Source organism: Scleropages formosus, chromosome 20 (assembly GCF_900964775.1).
Source record: "Scleropages formosus chromosome 20, fSclFor1.1, whole genome shotgun sequence".
Taxonomy (NCBI): domain Eukaryota; kingdom Metazoa; phylum Chordata; class Actinopteri; order Osteoglossiformes; family Osteoglossidae; genus Scleropages; species Scleropages formosus.
This window is the reverse complement of record NC_041825.1, coordinates 21,375,813-21,393,292: the sequence shown is the minus strand read 5'-3', so window position 1 is coordinate 21,393,292 and position 17,480 is coordinate 21,375,813. Positions and strand designations below refer to the sequence as shown.

The window sequence follows — 17,480 nt, the reverse complement described above, 5'->3', positions numbered from 1 at the left end:
ATTTAGGGTGTAAGAGGGGTAACTGTCTAATTTATTTAGAGGGTAAAAGGGGTAACATTGGTTGTTGCCATCCGTGATTAGAGCAGCTACCTTTGAACCAAAAGGTCACGGGTTTCATTCCCATCTTTGGCTGTGCTACCTTTGGGCAAGGTGTTTACCCAAAATTGCTCCAGTAGTGTTACTCAGCTATTTAAATGTCAGTAATTATAAGTACTATGACACTGTAAGTTGCTTGGGGGGCATTATAAGGTAAACGTAACTTCTCCAAACCGTTGCTTCAAACAGTTGCACCGTTGCTGCAAACAGGCCTTCGTTTGTTTGTGTGTAACACCTGCAGTTGTACCCACCGGCCACTGGGGGGCAGAGCTGTGCTCTCACGTAGCCATCATGGGTCAAGGTAAAGTGCAGGAACCTCTCGTTATGCTGCTCTCTTCTTAATTCTCTATCAGTGATATATTAAGCAGACTGTATTTATTGAAACTCCTTTTTGCAAATGGGGGTTCCATATGTTTGTAATAATGATTGTGCTGTTGAAAGATGAATTTTTTTTTTTTTTCCACTACGGCCTGGGTGTCTCAGTGAGTTATGGCGGGATAAAAACTGGTTCCTAGTGTTACGAATATTCAGTTTACACTTTTTTGAAGACAGTTTCCAAAAAATTCTTTCTTTTTTTAATAGCATTTTCTTCCCTTTAAAGCTTTCTAAAACTTGTCTGTCTGAGTGTAAGTGGGCAGGGAAACACATGCAAATCTTAAGTCGGCAGTAAATTTTAATAAATGTAGTAGGTTTTTTTTAAATTTATTCTAGATTTATCTGTTTTAACAAAATCCAACCCGTTAATAAATGGACTGCCATCTGTGTTAAGCTTTTGTTGATTTTCAATTAGTGGTAAAGGTGACTTTTGGGGGGTTTGTGGTGGTGCAGCAGGTTTGGCTGGGTCCCGCTCTCTGGTGGGCCTGGGATTCGAGTCCTGCTTGGGGTGCCCTGCGATGGACTAGGTGTGTTCCCTCCTCCTCCTGTGCTGCCGGGTTAGACTCTGGTTTGCCACGAGCCCACTTGGGACTAGCAGTCCCAGCCACTGTGTGTTTCTGTGTGACTTTGGGCTTATAAGTAAATCAAGCCCATTTTTTTTCTGCATTGCAAGCTCAAAAGGTGCAAATGGTTTCCACTACAAATGTAGAAAGAAAAAAGGAGAAAAAAAAAACCTTTTGCAGCTGCTATTTCAGGTAATGCTAAATGTACTGAACTATTTCTTATTTCGTGAGAGACTGGCATCTCATCCAAGATGTACTGACTAGCTGTGCCCTGTGCTTTTGGGATAGGCTCCGGACCACTGCAACCATGACTTAAACATACAGCTTATAATGGTGGGTGGGTGAGTGAGTGAGCAGAATTTTATTTTATTTTTATTTTTTTTGGTAAATCAGTGAAATAATACGGAAGAAAAACTTCTGGAATCAACATATTCTTTTATTTGCCACTTACATTAAATATTTTAAAAACAATGACACTTAATGCCTCATGTGGTTATATAAGACTACAAAGGTAATTAGACATAAACCAAAAAAAAAGAATGGAAACACTGGAGACGTATTTCCGTGGCCCTGTTCGAGGCTCAGTAGCATAGAAATTTAACACAGTTAACAAAGCCAAAGTACCCCGCTCAAAGCTTGACTCGAATACCAGCTGAGCTAAACGACAGACAAACTGTATCCGTCACAAGCACATTCCTAAGACACATTCTGGTTGGAAAACACTTCACTTCAAGCATCTCTTCTGGACACCTTTGTACTGCGCATCACCATGGAACCGTATTTGACTGAGTACAGTATTCCTACCGGATCTTCTACGTGAGCTCATTAAAGCAGTGTCATTACTTCATATCTTACAGAAACTAGTGGGACTAGACACAATGGACAACAAACGAAGGCAAAGTGAAATCTACTGGGACTTAAGACCGCACTGCTGTGTGTGGGACAGCAACCAGTGAATACCGAATGAGCAATGTTCACCAGCCCAGCTGTGCAAAGCCTTGTTCGGAAACGCCAATCTGGAATTGCAGAAAAATGACACTCCAACAGATGCATTTCTCTGCCCTTTTAATACGCAGATCCGTGGTTATAACAGTACCACCAGGAAAGAGGTGTAAAAACACTGTTCGCTTATAGTCGTGGTTACTTCAAAGACAGGAAGAAGGACTCCAGCACTGTGGAAAAACTAAAACTATACATTTCTCACACTCACTAACACTGAAATGCAACACCCTGACAGAAACTCCTCTTGATGGTGGGAATGATAACTGTTGCCCCACTGGAATCTTTCATGTTACACAGCATCTGCTGATCCCCACGTAGTGACCTTCTGCTTGAGCGAAATGTTGCTCATCCAGTTTGGCGGCAACTCTCCATCTCCTTCGCCACTACCACCACCCTCGACTACAGGACGCTCAGATCCCGCCTTTGGCATTCTCAGAATGCACATCCGCATTCCAGCTTGGAAAACAATACTGCATCGCTACATTTCTGGTTTTTTTTTCCTTTTTTTTAAATAAATTCCTTGCCTGCGGCATTTTTACTTGAGCTCGTTCTTCGCACCAGCAGGGAGGCTGAATAGAGCTGTGCGTGGATTGTGAATGTCATTCCTCAAACACAGCATACGCATTTCTCCAAATACTCTTCAGCTAGTAACCACATTGTTACCTGAACAACGAAAATGACAAAAACAAAACCTTCATAAGTACCGCGTTCACCATTTAGAGTGCATTTATCGTAGATGTATCCACAGCAAGTGGCTCTGACACAACTAAGGAGATATAAATAAATAGTGTTCAAGTTAGTGGGGGGTCTATTGAGTCTATGAAAATCACTCAGTTCCAGTTGCCTCCTGAGACGTCCAATGGAAGTTTCATCACTCCCCATCCTCAGACTCGCATCCATGTACATATGTTCTTCATAAAGTGCTTCTTCATTCAATTATTTACAAGGTAAATTCCTGCTAAATAAATAAAATGTGTCCTTCGGGATGAACTTCAAGTGTGCGATGTGCTTTGACTCGTCTTGCACGTCATAATATAAAACCACTGTAAAGGCTTGCAAGTTTCTAGTAGCGTGTCATTCTTTTTAGACATTTGAAAGTTATTCCGTTCATTGTTTTGTTACAGTCGTTATCATTCTAAGCTAGAAAATGTAGAAACATGCACACCCCTAGTTGGTGCATAAGTATGATGTGTTCTGTAGCTTTTCTGAGCCAGTCTCTTCCACGTTCTTGCAGGAATTCCTCCGCACCAGAGAGGGCGCTGTCACTTGGGGTGATGCCACCCAACCTCCGCCCCCGATCCACACCCATATCCCGGTGGTTTCAGGTGGCTCCTCCACTTCTGGCGCAGGATGAAATCGTAGTTGGCCGAGGTGCACATGGCATAGAACACATTGGCTTTGTCTGGAATTCGCAGCTCTGAGACGATGAGAAACGCGACATTAATACAATATTCATTATGAAGCACACAGCTGTGAAAAATAATAATTAAATTACCATCAATTTCTTTGGTCACACCTTTGAAACCAGAAGCAGAAATACAAGGTGGAACCTTGTTCACGCTCTCTGTGTGAGCATTCTCTTTGTGTAGCCTCCCTGTCCCTCACCTTTTTCATGAGGCAGAATCTGACAGAGGGTGAAGTCCTGGAAGCTCACACCCTCCAGGCTGTGCTTCTCCAGGGCCCTCTGGATCACCTGGGGAGTCTTGTCCTGACTGGTAAGCTGAAAGGCAAAGAGAGACACTGCCTTGGTTAGGGCAGTTTAATGTGACACTTGAAAGCAGCTCATTTTAATCATCAAGTTTTGTGAGGTGAAGTCAGCATTGGGAATAATAATTTGGTAACTGGATATCCAAACAAATGGCTGGAGGTTCAAAGCCACTTAATCCCTGATTTTCTGCAGGAAGTATATGATGTCAATAGATGGCTGAAATTATAGGCTAAACTGTTTACTTTAGATGAGACTTGAGCAAGCCACAAAAGTTGTTTCTTTGCTTGCTGGGCTAGGAATGTGAAGCCTTTCTTCAAGGTGCCTTACAAAACAAAGTTAACAAGTACTTGTGATTTTTTTTTTCTTTTTATTCCATGTTACATTTTCCAAGAGAATAGTACTACCTAAACCAGACTGCATTAAAGGCAATTCTTGTTTTACACAATCAGACTTACAGAATGAATAGAGCATGCACCTGCTCACCAGCCTTTGTATCCCATCCCACTTCCTCCCAAACCAAAGTTCTGCATGCTTTTGTGCTTTTTTTTTTTTTTTTTTTAAACCCTCTTACCAGTATGCTTTTGTAGACATTGCCGTTGCTGCTACACTCCACGCTGACCCGCACAATGCAGGAGTCGTCCACCTGCCTGTTGTACACTGGCAGATTGACCATAGAAACAGAGCGTTGGTGCTGACAGGTGGGTCCAGGATTGGGGCCTGAACCTTGGGTGGCTGTAGAAGGCGTCAAGAACTCAGACTGGGAATTAGCTGAGGTTCTGGAATGGGGTGAGGATTCAGGGCTGGTGGAATGGGTGGTCTCAGCCATGTCATGGCAGGAACTGGGAAAAGACTGAAGATGGGGGGGTGGACATGAGCATCTTTGGGAATTCAATTTAATGTGTGTGAACAGGATTAGAAAGAGCATCTTAGTGGACTAAGTGCCTCTGTGGGAAACATGAAGGCAGAGCCAGTTTCAAGGGGAAGGTTATCACCCTATCTCATTGTCTCTTTATTTATGACATCAGTAAGTCATCAGCATGTCTCAAGAAGAATGGCAGAGTCTGTTTTTTGACTATGAAGGGCGCTAGGGATGGACATCATCTGGATCAAATGTGGTTTAAGTGCTGAGACAGTGAAAAGAACTGAATCTGGAAACCAAAGCAACTCGAAGACGCGGCAGCTACAGAACAGCCACGCAGAAACGAGCTGAATACCTTGGGTCTAATGGGTGAGGACCTTGGGGAGGTGAGGTCTTCCATCTCCGAGCCACTTGAACCGGAAGAGGACACACTAATCTGGTCAGCATTGGCCTTCCTGTCTGATCCTTCACCCACGGCAAGCAACCTGCTGTCCCACACATAGGTGAAAAAACACCAGTTAATACATTTACATTTCTTTATTTAGCAGATGCTTTTCTCCAAAGCGCCTCCCAATGGATACTAATACTACTCTGCAACCTCCGACACAAAGCTGTTCAAAATACACAAGTCATTAATTATGTTTATGTTGCTCAGTTAGCACTTTGTACTCATGAATACTACAGTAATAGCCATGACTGTGGCTTGAACTAGCAACATTCAGACTACAAGTCCATGTAGGCTGTACACCCCTGTGCCTATGAAAATGATGACTATGATAACTGAGCTTCATGAAAAAGCCATTTACAAAGAACAAAGCAGTGCATTATGAGAAAAAAGAAAAACACATCCAGAAACATTTAGTACTAGTGAGTAGAGGACCAATGCTGGAAAAAGGACGGAAGACATGGGGACTTACGAAGCAAGTTTCTTGGCGAGGAGACGATGGCTCCAGAAAGGGGGAGAGTTGGGGCGGGAGTCTACTGGGGGCTCCAGCTCCTGAGAAAGCTCATGGCTGTGGGACAAAAGGATTCATTCAGATTTTATTCAAACTGTGATAATTCATAGATCCCACCCAACATGCCTAGACCTTCAGCCTCTTCATTAGCATCTTCACCCACATATCTACCCCCCCATCACCAAAAACTATACACCTCCTCTTACTTCACAACCTGGTTCCTTCTTGTTACACACAACTGAATGCAACCACATGCACCTGGCCCCACCCGCCTCATACCCTCGGCCTGTCCTTCGTTTACCTCTCTTGGTCAGACAGCAGCCGGAGCCCCCGCAGCCAGGTGGTGACTCGGGGCTGAGGGGACAGATTGTACTGGGAGCAGGAGGCCTGCAGTTGTCGTATCTGGGAGAGGATCTCAAACTCCTAAACAGAAAGGGACAAAGAGAATCATGGTCTGAGTCACCAGCAAGCAACCGCAACAGGTTTCCCTCATTGTAGCAAACACAATGGCCACACAAATGCGTATGAACTTCTCTTGTAATATGTTCTGGCAGTTAACCAGATACACACCCCAAAACACCGTGAAAATACTGTGACGTCTCGACAGCTGTACCCACATCTCCGCAGGACACCACTATACATGAAGCTATGACTGGAGCCATTGAGGGATTTAAAGAGTGGATAGATATGGACAATAAACACTTACCCTCCTTCGTTTCTCGAAGTTGATGAGCCCCCCCTGAGAAGCGAACCAAAACAGAGGCAGAGAGAAAGGAACCCATGTCATCAGTGTGGAAAAGAACATTAACCACGTTAACCACACCCCACCGCACTGAGCGGAGACCATCTCGCTGCACTTGCACTAAATTCTGGTGTGTGCGAGTGAGGCCTGCTGCTGGCTTTACTCAAGTGTGTACGCTCACCTCCAAGACATCAGGCAGCGCAGTGTCCAGCATAGTTAGAACAGTGAGGTAAGTGCCCAGGTAAGGAACAGTGCCACCAGTCGTGCTCTGCAAAAGGGGAAGAAAGTGCAAGTGTTCAGCAAGAACAAAAACCACACTCTTCATCCTTGTCAACTAGGCCATTCATACCGCAGAACGAAAGGGAGATGATAAGCACCGATTTGAGTCACATGCAAAACATACAAAAGCCGCAGTCCTGCAATATAAACTTAGGGTTATTATGCAACAAAATGGAAATAATGAACATTTGTTTCCACGGCATGTAAATCATCATCAATAAGGAAGCTGAAGTCTACCAGAATGGAAACTGGGGCTTTCCTTGCAGAAGAAGATTAACATAAAATGCTCAAAGTGCTTTTAACAGGAGTTAGTCTGAAAATAGAAGGCGGTTCCGAAGAAGAGGAAATGTTTGGCAGAAGAATAGGGAGAGCTTCTCTGGCACTCGATCATGGCTGCTGGCCTCTCCGCACAATTTTTACGTTTCACTTTGTGAAAAGTTTTTTTTCATTCTTCTGCAATGAATCAACGCTCGGTGATGCAGACGGAGGTTAGCGAGATGGTGACATGGGTCAGAACACTCCTCCGGGATTGCTGAAATTCTTCAGAAGCCGTTGGGTGAGAAAATTGCATTCGCGCACAACCTTCTGTGTGCCGTGCCTGTGTTCGGAAGAAATTCTGCGGAGGGCAGCCTTACCATCTGTCTTGTGCAGATCCTGGGAGGCGGGTGCACTGCTTCGCCCTCCACTGACTGGCCCTCATCCTACAGGAAGAGCAAACGGTGTCACGCTTCTTCCCGCATCCTGCAGCTGTTTATACAACTGAGCTAGGGCAAAAATTGGAAAAACTCCCAGGTCTGGTCTGCTCTTCACATGTCATTGCCTGTTTACATGTGTCAGCGAAGCGGGGGTGGTACCTCTAGGTCGGTGTGAGTGAAACTAAGACACTAATAACCAGCCCCGACTACTAGACACCAAAAACAAAACGTTCCCGCCACATTTACCCCGCATGTGGTATTAGCCTGCCTTGACACTATATATATATATGTTGATAGGCTGCACGAGGAATCAACTCAAGAAGACGGCACAGGACAGAAATCTTCGGTAAACTACTGTTGGCGGCCTGTAGCCCTGCCAGAGTGATAAGCAGAACTAACTTTTGAGGTTTGTGTTCTACTGAAGTCCTCCTACAAACAAGAAAGATCAACAGACAATGATTGAAAAGCATGATTTCGAAATATGTTTAACGGGACCCATCCAGAACTACATGAGACTGTCAACGTTCAGATGTATAACTGAGAGCTTGTTCTGGGTGACTCTTTGTTCACTTGCACGTTCTCAGGGACTTGAAGGTAGTCCACCGATTGTCCAAAATCAATCACTCAGTACAAAACACTGGGAACATCCTGCTCACCCATGACTGTCAAATTGCTCTTTGACTTGAAGGACAGCATGCCATGTGGGGTTGAACCGCTCGTCAAAGCTTTGACAGCAACGTGAGTCAGAGAGTCTAACACCTAAGGCTGGAAGCTGCTCCTCATGCAGCGATTCCAGTGATTCCACCTCTCCAGCAATGTCTTTAATGGGACACCACCCACTCTACTAAATGGGGTGAATCACGCAGCCCATGGGCTGAGAAGCACTGCTTGTGCTTGGTTTGAATTATAAACAGCTCTCATTGTGAAAGTTATAAAATACACCCAAGCACACCCTGCTCATCCGCACACCAGAAATTCCTCGGTGTGCTCAGTGTGTGCGTGTGAGCATGTGTTTGTTTGTCCCTGTTTCTACAGGGACGTGAAGACGGTTTCACTTTTGTGTATGCCTAGGGCAGACATCACAGCAGATATTGAGAAGAAAGGAACAATTCAGTGTAAGAAATTCCTGGTTTAAATCTCAGAACGCAATTAAGACCCAACCCTTAAACAAGCCGTATAACCTGAACTGCATCAAGAATGATCCAACTATATAAAGTTTCACAAAGATAAACACTGCTAATTAATTCAGTTACTGAGAAAAAGTAAAAATTGCAGTATTATGAGGTAACTTTCACAGGTGTCATGGCTCTGTAAGGAGACTCATCTGACATACGTGGACATTTGCTTCAGCTTGGACATGACCCTCTGGCAGATGCATATTCCTCCACTGAGACATTGTCTACCCTGGCTTGACAAGGGTTTGAAGCGAAAGCTCTCACCTCCTGCAGGATCTCCCTGCTGGTCAGCACACAGTTCTCATCGGGGAACGTCTTGCACAAGTTCTCACAGGTGGCAATGAACTCCCTGCAAGAACAGAGAGGATGCACCCACTACTGCGGCAATGTCTTTGAGTGGCTAGATGAAGTCAACAGAACGTAAGACTGTATGTTATGAAACTACCTGTCACACTTCAAGAGAAGCGCCACACCCACCTGCCGACAGCTGCCCAGGTCTTCTTCAGCCTGTAAATTGCATTGGACTGCAGGGCTGACAGGATGGCCCACAAGGAAGAGAAGTTCTTGAGCTCCCTGCACTCCTGGATGGTCCAACACAAGCAACTGTTGAGTTCTACAGATATCCTTGGCTTTTGAACACCTTTCTCTTTAGATGCTTTCAACCCCTGAAGAGCTTGCTAACCTGAGCCACGCTGATCCATTTCTCAATAATGCGAGCCCTCTGAGCAGGGCCAGGGGTGGGGCAGATCACACCTGCAGGGCAGCACAACAGCGAGGCGGTGACCCAGCCGGTAATGGTGTTGAACTGGGCAATGGTGGCACGGACACTGGGTGCCAGGCTGCGGTTCTCCTTCTTGTCCCGCTGGGACCAGACGCAGCCCAGACAGTGGAACGGAACAACCTTTACAAAGAGCTCCTGCAAGGCAGGCAAGGACAGAAGGTCAGAGTTGGGATCCTGCACCGCAGGTGTGAGAACAAGCCTGACGATGGAGTGTGAGCCACACTTACAGCATCTAAGCGGGTGAGCTGCTCTGCGATGTCTCTAGCAGGGAAGTCCACAAAGTCCTCCAACTCCACTGCACTGTCCCACAATAGCCTTGATTGTGTTGGACCGTCCTCGTCCGGCTCCTTAGCCAGCAAGTCTTTCCCTTTGGGGTTACTATTTCTCTCTGGGCAGAGAGAGTCAAGGCTTACAGTAGATGTAATGATGACATTTCATCTAATAATGTCTAACCTCAGACTGCTCCTTCAGCTCTGAGACCGAAAACTCTGCAGTCTTGTAATACAACAGATACTTATGGCACAGTGGGTCATTTTCATTATTAGAAGGTCACCATTTTTCATTGTTTTCATTATTCAGAAACGGAGGGAAAAATAAATCTGTCATTCAGAGTAATAAGAGCTTTGTACCCTTTCTGTAGCTCTTCCTGTAGCTCTAGAGGTCATGTTAATAAAATAAATGGCAGGCAGACAGGCACCTTGTTCCTGGAACTTCTTAAGCAATGCTTCGGTGTGTCTGGCCAGGCGGCGGAAGCACGGGCGATGCAGCAGGTGGGCGGACAGCAGCCGTAGGGCTTGGTGCTGAGGGGGCTCCCGGAAGTCCTCGCTGTACTGCTCCAGCCAGGTTTGAAGCAGGGGCAACATGGTGCTGTATGGAGGGAATAAAAAAACAGCCATCGGATCATCTGCGGTTTCAAGCGCAGGATCTCATAATAAATTTTTTTAAAAAATTATAAAAATGAATAATAATTAGTAAGGAAATCTCACCTCTTTTGGCAAGCACAGTTGTCCAGCTCAGAAATCATATCATCCCTGCGGAATTGACCAAGAGACAGTGAGTTTGTCTTGACGTACCAAGGAGCCCAATTGTACCCGAACAGGATTTTGCAAATGCAGAAGCAAAATCGATTCAGAAGCCTGAAAAAGCCTAACAAACACTACACTTTTGTTCTGAATGGGATTTACATTTTTCTTCTTACATGGTTAGTCATACAAGTACTTGTATGAAATATAATTTATATTCCTCTTCAGTATGAGGGATATGTTTTGGGGTGTCTTACGCTCTAGCCCAGGTATCTTCACCATCCAGATGAAGTTCAGTGAGCAAACATACCAGAGACTACCTACAGCACATTGTATGGATATTTGCCAGTTTAACTTCTTTCCAGCAGCTTTATTAAATTCCCATATTTATTCCGCATCACTGACATTCTTTGAAAACCTGTTGGATGCAACAGATCACGCTTTCCACGTACAACTTGGCAAGTATGTATGGAGCATACTTTATCCTTTCAATGAGGAATTCTCATTCTAAGCCACACCAATCACCAGCTTTGCTCATCTCCAAAACAATATTCTTTCAGTGCTCCCTGAAGACAAGAAAGCTAATCCTCCCATTCATGCTGCTGTCTGAATGGAGAGGTTCTTCTCTTCTTAGCCACTGAAATCTATCCAGACTTTTAAAAAAGAACTAAACAGGTAACAGTAAACAAACCACAGCTATAGTGGTGGTAGTGTAAGCAGCGGATCGCATTTCCAGGACGCACGTAATGTACACTCAAACTTTCCAGGACTACAGTTCTGCTTATGATATCACAAAGACGGGCAGCACAATGACACACCGCTATTACTGCTGTTGCGGGTTTGAATCTGGCTCAGTCTGTGTGGAGTTTGTATGTCCTCCCCACGTTCACAAGGATTTCCTCCAGGTACTCTGGTTTCCTCCCACAGTGCAAAGAAGTCTGTATCAGGTGAATTTGTCCATAGAGTGTGCATGTGCGAGTGAAGCAGTGTGTGTGATTTCCCTGCAATGGAATGGCATCCTGGACAGGTGTACCCTGCCTTTTTGCCCTGCATCGCCAATATAGGCTCCAGACCACTGTGACCCTGAACAGGATAATTATTATTAATGATCATTATTGATATTAGATGAATGGCATGGTGAAATAACTACATTAGCTACTGAGAGAGGAACAAAGAACATTTGCAGAAAGCCTGTCTCGCAGGCTGCTAAGCCATACCTTTGGAAGAGCAGCTCTATGAGTGTGCTGGTGCTGGTAAAAGCCCGGTACGTGGACAAGAAAATGTGTGCGTAGTCTTGCTCCTGACATGCTGGGTCCAGCAGGTGGGTCACCAGGTGCTCAAGGGTTCCTGCTTTCAGTCGCCGCATCTTGCAGGTACGGTACTGGATGAAGCCTTGGTTCATCCCGGCCTCTTCAGGATCAGGGGACACCTGGACGGGCTCCCTGCGCAGGGTTATCCCATAAACTGCACCATCCTCCACCTCCTCTCCCCACTCCTGCACTGGATCCTGGAGAACGGAGGAAAAGAAGTGGGTATTGGGAACGAGGAGACCAGCGCCTTGATCACACTGCCAACTGGTGTGCAGTGCACGTTCTGCTCTCCACGCTTCTATGTGCAGGGATGCACTCCTCAAACCGAAACTCTTTAAACTACATATTTGCATACATTACTGCTGAATGACACCCTTCAAACATGCATACAGGGCACATGACACACTGGCATGCTGTTCCACAGGGCTATCGAGTCATGCCCCTTGACGGCTGCAGGATCTTTAGATTTTTGTCGTCTCTCAGAACTCAACCGATGAAGTGAAATTGTCATTCCAGCAATATTTTCCAACAAATTGGAAATAGCAGCTGATTTCAACAGGCGACGCATCATCGACGCTGAAAGCCTCGGCACTGCCAAGCCGGAACAGTGAGATGTTTCAGACACAGAGGGATTTCACCTCCATTCCACGGAAGCGGTTGAGCTGACTGGAGCGCAGTAATTATTTGGTGCGAAAGGTCCCGGTGCCACGTTCACAAGCGATTACAGCGCATACACAGGATATCATGGCCATGTGGGTGTGCAGCACCTGATTCCATGAGCAGCAGCACCTGACCTTCTCATACCACACATGCGGGACACACGTGGTTTTGGTTTCTCGACCGCTGCTAGACAGGTTTGAAGTGCAGACCCGACATACCAAACTTGCATGACCTTACATGCCGAATTTATAAGAGCGGGTGAGATTCGAATCCTGAAGAAAAATTCAAGCCATTCTGAGAAAAAAAAAAAAAATCACAGAAATAATTTGCACTTCAAACGTCAATAACCGCGGTGTCTTTTGCGTGAGCTTGCGAAGCAGCCCACAGTGGAGAACTGGATTGTGGGATTACAAATTCATGCAAAAGTGCATCAGAGCGAAAGACGGCTCAGCGCAGCATAAGCACCGAAAGCGCCAGAGATCAAAGCTGACGCTCATGTACTATTCTGCTTTGAAAGCCATACAAAAGGATCAAGCTGTAGATGCACAGGACTCATCAATAAATCGTAGCGGCTAGAGTTGTCTTGCAGGAATGACAAAGCTCCCAATTAAATCAATGCATATTCATGCACGGCAAATAAACGAGGGAAACGCAAACAAAATTGCCGAATCGAGCAGTGCACCTCCACACAGAAATTCGGGATTGCCACTCAGGTAGCCAGACAGAGACCGACAGACAAAAACATTACTGACTGAATGTTATTGATCTTCAAGGGAAATTGCACGAGGCTACAGGAGCACACAAGGCAGCAATAAATAAACGTGAAAGACTAAATCACAGCATAGAAAAAAAACACTTTATTATTAGAAAAACAATTACAGTGGATTGTTATCCTATAAAAACAGTACACTAGACTAAATTTACACACACATCTAACACTGATGGTCGAAGTTAAAGCGGTTAAATAAGACCACAGTGTTAGGTGTGTGTGTAAATTTAGTCTAGTGTACTGTTGTTATAGGATAACAATCCACTGTAATTGTTTTTCTAACAATAACGTGGTTTTCTTCGGAACTCTGAAGATAAATATAAATTCTGTCATTCTTACAGTAATTTAAAATGTTCTTAATCCTTGTCTAAACTGCCTGTCAAGTAAAGGCACATTGCAGCAGCAAGTCTATTCCTGCACCTCTCCTTTTACTTTCTATTAGACTTCACATCATCTTTTTCCTAATCTTCTGCTTCTGTCATGTTACCAAAAACGTAGAGCAATTTGAAAATGTCAGATCTTCACATAGTTTGATAAAGGTTTAGTTTGAACACATTACATTAAACGCTTTAAGATCAGCAGTAGATTTATGGTTCAGATCCTCCTGAGCCAGCAGAAGATAAGGCCAGCATCAACACCGAGAGCAATCTGCGGGAATGACATCTCGGACTGATTTGCAGGCGGCTCTCGGTTTCAGCCTGTCGGTATCACATTTTCAATTGACTTGACGTTTTTCATTACATTTCTGCATCAGCTTCGTGACGCAAAAGCAGGACTATCTGAAAGTGGTTTGAAATCTTTTCCGCTCCCTAGTGAGAAAATAATGTTCCGTTACATGATGCAGGTCTCGGGTGTTAAATCGACACCATCGAGAGTTTCACCGTAAGGCAGGAAGGGTGGTGTTGAGTTATGAAAAGTCCTGAACAGTATCAAGTGAATCCACCTGACAACAGAACACATGAAGCCAGAAATTTTAAGGGTCAGCTTTATGTTTGGCTTTTGTACTTTATGGATTACAGATTTAAGACTGATTACAATAATATTCAAAGGAAATACACATTTCTGTGCTCTAATTATTCCCAACAAGAGAATTATTGAATCCCGTACCTTAGATCTCGGCATAATTCCTTTAACAGCCTTACAAAATCTTTCCACCTCTTTCCCAATAATATATAGTTTCAGGTAAACAGATGACAACAGCCAGAGTGATTTAACTGGGCTCTTGTTTTGTAAAACTAAGGCCTTTGCCAAAGTTCCTGGGTATCTATTCATAGAGGATACTTAAACTTTTTAGGCCACATGAAAATTCTAGAATATTTTTAAGTGGAAAATAAAATAAAAAATAAAAGAATATAAAAACACGTTGCCCAAACAGATTCCTATCTATACTGATTGTTGACCGTTTCATCACGTAAGGACACACAATTTTAACACCTGCAGTTATAGCCAGACACCCTGAGTGACTACTACACTACCTTCCCTCCTAGTTCTCAGCACTGAAGGGGAAATAATATCACTGCCAACAAACATCTTGCAAAAATCAGTCCAAACACCACTTCCTCTAACAATTACCGGAAAGCACCGACGTAGCCCGGAAGCAACACGCTACAGACTGTTTTTTCAGAATGAGCCGAACGGTCAGGTTCAGCTGTGCCAATTTTTGGAGCCGGCCACATCGTGCTTCAGGACACAGATGTGTAACCTGAAAGCCGTCAGGTCATCTCAGAATGAACCCTCAAGCCAGGTACTTAACCCTTAACTGTCCTTATAGAAGATGTAACTTGCTTCCGACGGAAAAGTTCCCTTGGCAAATACAATCTGTTCTATGACAGTACACACACAGTCTGAAACTGCTTGTCCCATACAGGGGTTGCGGGGGGAGCCGGAGCCAAACCCAGGGCGCAAGGCTGGAGGGGGGGGAGGACACACCCAGGATGGGACACCAGTCCATCACAAGGCACCCCAAGCAGGACTCGAACCCTAGACCCACCGGAGAGCAGGACCCGGTCCAACCCACCGTGCCACTGCACCCCCTTCTATGACAGTACTATAAATAATAATAATAGTAATAATGATGTAAGCTTGCTCTCCAGGAGCACACAGTGAACCTCCAGTGTCCTGTGTCCATAAGCTCCTCATTAAAGCATCAGGGTAGTGTTTGAGTCATGCCCACATTATACAACACTATCCAGTGGGAAGGGAACAAGAAGCAACTCGTATCTACTGTAGACGCAAGAGTGGCTAAGGTCACAGAGAAGAGCGCAGGCTCAGTATGGGTTCGCCAGAGGTGGAGCGATGCACAGCCATTCGTGTGGAGATGCCTCGGCACCAAACAGACATCTGTTCAAACACCTGGTCATCACGTGCAACCCCAAAACTGACAGACCGTCCCTAAGTGTAGCAAACTGCTTTTGGATGAAAATATGCAGGTGTATCGCTTCGGATAAGAACATTCGCAAAGAAAAAGAAACGTGAATATTGCAGCATTTAGACATTATTTCAATCTACAGTTGGTGTCAGGAGCACCGGGTGAAGCCTGTAGACGGATGCCATAGCGAGCCTAGGATCACTGGAATGAGCCTTCTGTTGGTGCCTGCATTCTTCCATACTGTATTAGTAACAGGCTGAATAACTTTGCGTATAAATTATATTTTAAACTAGTCAAAAGTATTTGGAAATCCATGTGACAAAAGCTATGTGGCAAAAAAAAAAACATTCCTCTACTAGTTCAAACCTGTATAATTAAAAGGAATATATTACTGTCACATTACTGTAATTATTGTTATCAATAATTGGAAGACTGCTGATCATCTACAATAGATTTATCACTAATAATAACAATCCATCCATCCATCTAATCTCAAAAACCACTTGTCCTGAGTGGGGTTGCGGTGATCTGGAGCCTAATCTGGAAGCACTGGGAGCAAAGCTGATGGGGGGTACCTCTCTGGACTGGACAGCAATGCACCGCAGGGCGGCCAAACACACACTTCCCCCATTCAGACTTTACGGGCAGTTTATTATCACCAATCGACCTGAACTGAATGTCTCTGGATCGTGGGAGGAAATCCACGCAAACTGAGCGGGGATCGAATCCATGTCCTCTCACACCACCTATATGTTGTAAGAGGCGACAGTGTTAATCCTGCACCACTGTGCATGTCGCCCTTAGCACAATTACCTATAATAATAATAATAATAATAATAATAATACATTTATTTAGCTGATGCTTTTTTAGTTTTTTTCCCAAAGCAACTTCCAATGAACTCTATGCAGTATTATCAGCACACACACCTTTTCACCAGGTGACTTACACTGCTAGATACACTAATACTGGGTCACTCATCCATATCAGTGGAATACTCTCTCTCTGTCAGTCACACACTACTATAATAATAATAATAATAATAATAATAATAATTACCATAGTTATCTTCCATTTTCCCATGTCTCGCATGCGTCCGTGGCCTAAGTCCTTCAATTCAAAGTTCCCGTTCTTAAGGGTTAGTCGCTTCCATCTTCCTCTTCTTGACTTTATCCTATTCTAATAATAATTCTTGTGTCAGCATGTGAGCTTCCACTTCCCGATGCTTATATATAGGACGTGTGATGCCGAGAGAAGTATTTTAAATATGATAATGTATCTACATTGAAGTCCGTCGCTTAGTTAACGCATCTGCTAAATAAAATTAAATCGTAAATATGACGGCTCAATCGTCATAATAAAAGCACGGAGGAAAAGAGCGGTCCAATGAATGGAGAGATGTTGCAGTCCACTGTTGTCATACTTAAAAAAGTGCTGCCGAGGAGGCTGAAATGAACGCGAAAACTCACAGTCCGCGCTGTGCCTTAATGGCACTTGGTCGAGTCTCGGTCTGTGCGAAGGTCCCCGCGCCACCGTGAGCGCACCTGTTCTGCGCGCGACGCGCCGCCGCACCTGCGCTTTAGAAGTGAACGTGAGCGCGCGCCGCCGGTGGGAGGTGATGGCGCGTTTGATCGCGTGGGACGAGGAGGCCTCGCGCTCCTCCTCGGATTCGACGTATCTGCTCGAGGGCGGACTTGGCGGGGAGTTTCCCCACCTGCGCGCTTCTGCACACAGCTTGTCCAGCGGGAAGACGCTGAAACCGTTTGCACTGTAAAACACCAGTAGGAGCCGAAGAAAAGTCTCTAATACCATGTTTAAGTGAACCAGTTGCAGCATTTAGGTTTACGAAAAATAAAAGAGATTCACTGACTACTAACCAGGATTCCTTATGAAGTTCAAAAACTCCAGAACTACGTGTATTGAACGCTGTTTACGAGCACTTTTTGCACGAAAGAAAGTGAAAAACATTGCCTCAGCCCTTTGTTTTCGCTCTCGTTAACCTAGTAAGCAGTGTGTTCATCTAGACCTTGTCTCTGGCACTTCACAACTCAACTTTTTATTCAACGTTTGTAGCATTAATGAGTCCCTGAGCATTTGACATCTGGTAAAAAAAATTCAGCAA

At 44.7% G+C, this 17,480-nt stretch overlaps 1 protein-coding gene across 2 annotated transcripts; it reads right to left on the bottom strand.

The window, feature by feature from the left end:
• Positions 1 to 1,478: 1,478 nt before the first annotated feature.
• rgl3a (ral guanine nucleotide dissociation stimulator-like 3a) lies at positions 1,479 to 17,175 on the bottom strand. Of its 2 annotated transcripts, none has more exons than XM_029246833.1 (17): positions 16,418 to 17,175; positions 11,471 to 11,760; positions 10,218 to 10,262; positions 9,929 to 10,098; positions 9,459 to 9,619; positions 9,133 to 9,366; positions 8,928 to 9,031; positions 8,715 to 8,799; positions 7,216 to 7,281; positions 6,483 to 6,569; positions 6,266 to 6,298; positions 5,861 to 5,982; positions 5,521 to 5,616; positions 4,959 to 5,091; positions 4,316 to 4,594; positions 3,642 to 3,756; positions 1,479 to 3,453 (listed from the first exon to the last, which is right to left on the bottom strand). In XM_029246833.1, exons 1-17 carry the CDS (start codon positions 16,448 to 16,450, stop codon positions 3,299 to 3,301), a joined length of 2,208 nt encoding a protein of 735 aa, XP_029102666.1. In that variant the 5' UTR covers positions 16,451 to 17,175; the 3' UTR covers positions 1,479 to 3,298. The 2 variants fall into 2 exon arrangements, with proteins under 2 accessions (XP_029102666.1, XP_018617618.2); XM_018762102.2 differs by having other exon boundaries at positions 4,959 to 5,088.
• Between the last annotated feature and the right edge of the window lie 305 nt (positions 17,176 to 17,480).

Bases quoted from the DNA above. Each gene is read 5' to 3' on its own strand.
- rgl3a (XM_029246833.1), bottom strand. From the start codon at position 16,450: ATGCGAGACATGGGAAAATGGAAGATAACTATG. The intron at 9,032-9,132 runs GTTAGCAAGCTC...TGGACCATCCAG, and splicing joins AATGGATCAGCGTGGCTCAG to GAGTGCAGGGAGCTCAAGAA. The intron at 5,617-5,860 runs GTAAACGAAGGA...TTTGTCCCACAG, and splicing joins CTGCTGTCTGACCAAGAGAG to CCATGAGCTTTCTCAGGAGC.